Below are 5,059 nucleotides of genomic sequence, written 5' to 3'. Positions count from 1 at the left end.
AGAGCGGTTAAGGTTTTGACAGTGTCGGTCTGTTCCGGACTTCTATCAAAGCAGCTGCCCCCGCAGACAGATGCGCCGGGTCAGATCTTTTTGAAGCAGTGGCACTTGGAGCTCTTGGTTAAAGGCTCTGCTTCCATCTGGCAGTGCAGCTCCCGTCTGCCTTTCATGGGTCCCAACAGAAGCCCAGTCCCGTGGTTTGCCCGGAAGAAGGCTGAGGACCTGAGCCCAAACTTTGTCTTACTTAAAACTGCAAAGCTGGTGGTGGAAATGTAGATGAGAAGACAGGGTGGGAGGAGACAGAGGAAAACAATAGGGACGGCTTACCTCTGGTTGGTTGGAAAAATTCTAGAGGGGCCACATTTACTGCAGGGAGAGGTCAAAGTGTGTCTGCTCCTGGCTGCAAATACGCCTATTAGGTTTGCTGTTAATAAATATAATGGAGCTGGGGGTGGGGTGGGGTGGGGGGTTTCTTTTTAAAAAATAAAGCTTTGGTTAGTAAAGCCAGAATCTAGAGGGGGCTCTTTTATTTTTAACCCTGAAGAGTTTTTAAGAAAAAAAATCTACTCAGTATATTATCATTAGTACTAATATCATTTTGAAACTTTTATACATAGAGAATAAAGCATGATTTTTCAATGTATACCGAAATTCATCTAGAAATGAAAGAAGTTAAGAAAATCTGAATAAACTTGAACATTTTTTTCCTAAACAGAGTTACTCTCAAAAGCGAGTCATTTTACAATGTGAAAAACTTAACCCTACATTGTTGAGATGAGTAAAAATGGAACAGCCCTGAAAGGTGCACAATGCGTGTGTGTGGGGTGGTGGTGTGTGTGGTGTGTGGGGTGTGTGTGTGTGTGTGTGTGTGTGTGTGTGTGTGTAGCTGGGCAAAGCAGTTTCCCCTTTCTTCAAGATTTGTTGATTTTCAGGGAAAATCCTAGCTCTAGGGGGTCGTTTCCGTATGGGAGAGCGACCGTAAAAAAGCAGTATTTTAATGCCAATCACTGCAGTCACAGTTTATGAACCTGTAAGGGATCAAAACTAGGGACGTCAGAGTCCCACACAGGGCAGATCTGGCACGAGGCGTGTTTTCTTATGAGTTAAGATGAGACGGCGGTGTCGGGGGAGTGGGGGTGGGGCTCTGGATTCTGGAGAATTAACAACGCCCCACGCCTCCCCTTGGGAAGGCCTTGGTGAAAGGGGAGAGAGCTGACTTCCACACCCCGGCGCGCTCCTTCCCCCGCCCCTCACCCGCCCCCCGCCCCCGCCAAGCATCACCCTCGTGATGCGTCTGCAGAAGCGCGAGGCCCCCAGCGAGCCTGGCGCCTTGACTGCCAGCGCGCGGGATCGGGCGGGGGCTGCGGAGAGGCCCAGGGCACATGACGCCCCCCCCACCCCCACCCCACCCCCCGCCAAGGGCCGGCCCAACACATGACCCGGGCCGGCCGGCGGGGTCCAAGCAGACCCGAGCCGCATCCCCAGCACGGGCCATGGCCTCCCCGCGCCTGGGGACCTTCTGCTGCGCCACGCGGGACGCCGCCACGGAGCTGGTGCTGAGCTTCCAGCCGCGGGCCTTCCACGCGCTGTGCCTGGGTAGCGGCGCGCTCCTCCTGGCGCTCGGCCTCCTGCGGCTGCTGCCCGGGCGCCGGCCCGCGGGCCCCGGGCTCCCCTCGGCCTCCCCGCCGGCCACGGCCCGCACCTCGGCCTCCGCCCGCATCCTGCGCGCCGCCGCCGCCTGCGACCTGCTCGGCTGCCTGGGTGAGGGCGCGCCCGCGGGTGGGGACCCGCAGGTCGCTCCCGGCCGGGGGCGTGGATGAGCCCGCGCTGCCCCCGCCTGGGACCTGGTCGCCGCGCGGGTAAGGACGCCCGGCCCACGGGTGGGAGGGCCGAGTCGGAGGCGGCTCCCCAGGGGCCGGACTGGACGACCAGGGGACTCTGCGATACAACATGGTCGGTAAAAGTTCCTTCGGGGGACCGTTGGTTTTTTTGTTTTTTAAACAGTTTGATGTATTTGTTATTGCACTTACTAGGGAAACTTTAGACGGTGCTGTGAAGGAAAACCCAGAAAATACAATGCATCCCTAATTGTACCACTAGTGAGAGAGTAACAGTTAATATTGCGTGCGCGTGCGCGCGCACACACACACACACACACAAAATCGTTTCCAAAATGATTTAGCAGAATCAGGAAGAAACCCATATATATATATATATATATATATATATATATATATATATATATATAAAAATTTCCTTGTACTCTTTGACATCTGCTCATTTCCTCCCTGCCACCCATACTCTACTCTTTGTTTCTATGAATTTGAATATTTTAGTTTCCACATATAAGTAAGACCATGTAGTGTTTGTCTTTCTGTGTCTGGCTTATTTCACTTAGCATAATATCTTCCAGGTTCATTCATGCTGATGCAAATGGCAGTATTTTCTTCTTTTTGAAGGTTAAATTATATATATATATATATATATATATATATATATATATATATATATATAACAATTTTATTTACTTATTTATCTATTTAAGTTTGGGTTTTATACCACAGATGGGCAAACGTGCAGCCTCTAGGCCACATCCTGCCTGCTGCCTCTTATCTATGGCCCAGGAACTAAGAAAGTTTTTACATTTTAAAGTGTTTTTAGAAAAATGTAAAGAAGAAGACTGTTTCTGACATGTAAATATTCCATGAAGTGTAAATGTCAGCGTCCGTAAGTGGAGTCTTATGGGGATACAGCCATGCCCTGCACTTGTGCATGGTTTGGGGGCATCTTGGCCCTACAAGGGCAGAAGTGAGTGCTAAACAGAGAAACTATGGCCCGTAGAGCCTAAGATATCTTCTCTCTGGCCCTTTACAGAGACTTTGGTGACCCCTGCTTTCAACTCCAGCATGGCACATTTGACAAACCTCTATGCTAGATATTGCCAAGCATTTTAACTTTTTTATTTTGGAAAAATTTTAACATATGCAAATGTAGAGAGATTGTATAACAAACTCCCTGTACCCATCACCTAGCTTCATCTATACCCCATCCCCGTATCCCACTCTCCACTGGATTAATTTGAAGCAGATTCCAGAATTTATATCATTTCACCCACACAAATCTCAATATATAGCTGTAAAAGATAAGAATTTTTAAAAAACATATCACACAGATATCATTATCGCCCCAAAATAATGAAAACCAGTTCCTTAATATCACTGGTGTATGTTCAGGTGTCTCATAAATGCTATTTTACAATTGGTTTGTTCGAATCAGGGTCCAAATACTGACCATGTTTTGTAATTGGCTGACAGGTGCTGGCATTTTGGAATTGTATCTTTCAGTCATGTTTGCTCTTGAAGTAAAGGCTGCTGGTGGTATCTGAAGTGCCTTCCACCGCTCTGCAGTGAGGGGGTGGCAGCAGCTTCTGGGGCACCTTGAGTGCTTCTCTGGGCACAGGTGGCTGTGTGTCCCAGGGCCTGATTCTCCTGTTCCTGGTTGTGTGATTGGAGACGCTCAAGAATCTTGGCTTCAGATAAATGCTATGGAACCTCTAGTCACTTGCTTAGACTCGAGGAGTAAGACAGGAAAAGCTATAGCGATAAAATCAATTTGATGCAGGACAATAAAATAAAAAATTGGCTTTCTTCCTGATTCTGCTAAAGCATTTTGGAAAAGCATCTTAATAATAATCTAGTTTCTGTAACTTGAATATCTGAAAATAGAGCTGCACCCAAACATCTTTTGAAGGTCAGCAAAATAATATTCGTATATCCTTTGGCCTTTAGCAGGTAGGTGCATGACATTGCGGGCAAATGGGCAGAAGCACGAGTCGGGAAGGCTTGGTGACCAGACCTCCTCACTGAAAAATAAGAAATACAGGACTTCCCTGGTGGCGCAGTGGTTGGGAGTCCGCCTGCCGATGCAGGGGACACGGGTTCGCGGCCCGGTCTGGGAAGATCCCACATGCCACGGAGCGGCTGGGCCCGTGAGCTGTGGCCGCTGAGCCTGCGCGTCCGGAGCCTGTGCTCCGCAACGGGAGAGGCCACAACAGTGAGAGGCCCGCGTACCGCAAAAAAAAAAAAAAAAGAAAAAGAAATACAGATGCCTATCTCACGGGGTGGTTTTTTTCCCTCAGTTTTTTTTTAAATCTCTCTCTTTTTAATTTTTTTTTTGGCCACACCGTGCAGCTTGCGGGATCTCAGTTCCCTGACCAGGGATTGAACCTGGGCCACGGCAGTGAAAGCACAGAATCCTAACTACTAGACCACCAGGGAACTCCCTCCCCAGTTTTACTGAGATATAACTGACATATAGCACTGTATAAGTTTAAGGTGTACAGACAGCATAATAACTTACATTTATCATGAAATGATTACCACAACAAGTTTAGTAAATATCTATCACCTCATATAGATACAAAAAAAAAAAAAGTGTTTATCGAGCTCAAAGCAGAGCTCTGTACTGAAAATGAAAAAGCACTACGTGGAAGCAAAGCATTATTTTTGTTATCTGTGCTTAAGAATGAGAAGCTATATCTTAGGCTTTTAGTGTTCATACTCACCCTTTAGTGGTATATGACACAGTGTATATTTGGTAGCATGTGACACAGTGTATATTTCTGTATGTGAAATACACACACTACACTAGTGTGTAACTCTGTACTGCTCACAGGTCCCCTTGAGCAGTGTGTTACATAGTGAATGCTTAAGCAAAGGCTATCTATCGAATTACTTAACAAAGAACCCTAATATATACCTTACGTGTGTATACTGTGTTGAGGAGAATTAGATATTTGGGTCAAATAGCAAGTAAAACTCACAAATAATAAATGTCAAAAGTAGATTATCAAGAGCTAATTTGTGAAAATCTTAAATGTATATTTTTTAAAGAATGAAAGAACTATCTTTTTAAACCTCAGAATGTGCTTTTTCAATCATTCTTTTTTATGTGAGGACTAGTTAACTTGGTCATTAAAAATATAGCCAAGGGGCTTCCCTGGTGGCGCAGTGGTTGAGAGTCCGCCTGCCGATGCAGGGGACTCGGGTGCGTGCCCTGGTCC

The 5,059-nt window shown here is 46.9% G+C and overlaps 1 protein-coding gene across 1 annotated transcript in view; it reads left to right on the top strand.

Annotated features, from left to right (window-relative positions):
• The first annotated feature begins 1,431 nt into the window (after positions 1 to 1,431).
• The window catches only part of GPR143 (G protein-coupled receptor 143), a 32,776-nt gene continuing 29,148 nt past the window's right edge, over positions 1,432 to 5,059 (top strand). Inside the window, 2 exon segments of the mRNA XM_007469191.1 lie at positions 1,432 to 1,480; positions 1,483 to 1,758. Of these exon segments, the coding sequence (XP_007469253.1) occupies positions 1,432 to 1,480; positions 1,483 to 1,758 (325 nt within the window).

The sequence above is a fragment of the Lipotes vexillifer genome, unplaced genomic scaffold (assembly GCF_000442215.2).
Source record: "Lipotes vexillifer unplaced genomic scaffold, Lipotes_vexillifer_v1.1 scaffold411, whole genome shotgun sequence".
Lineage (NCBI taxonomy): Eukaryota > Metazoa > Chordata > Mammalia > Artiodactyla > Lipotidae > Lipotes > Lipotes vexillifer.
Note: the sequence above shows the minus strand (reverse complement) of the source record. Positions and strands in the feature narration are given on the sequence as shown.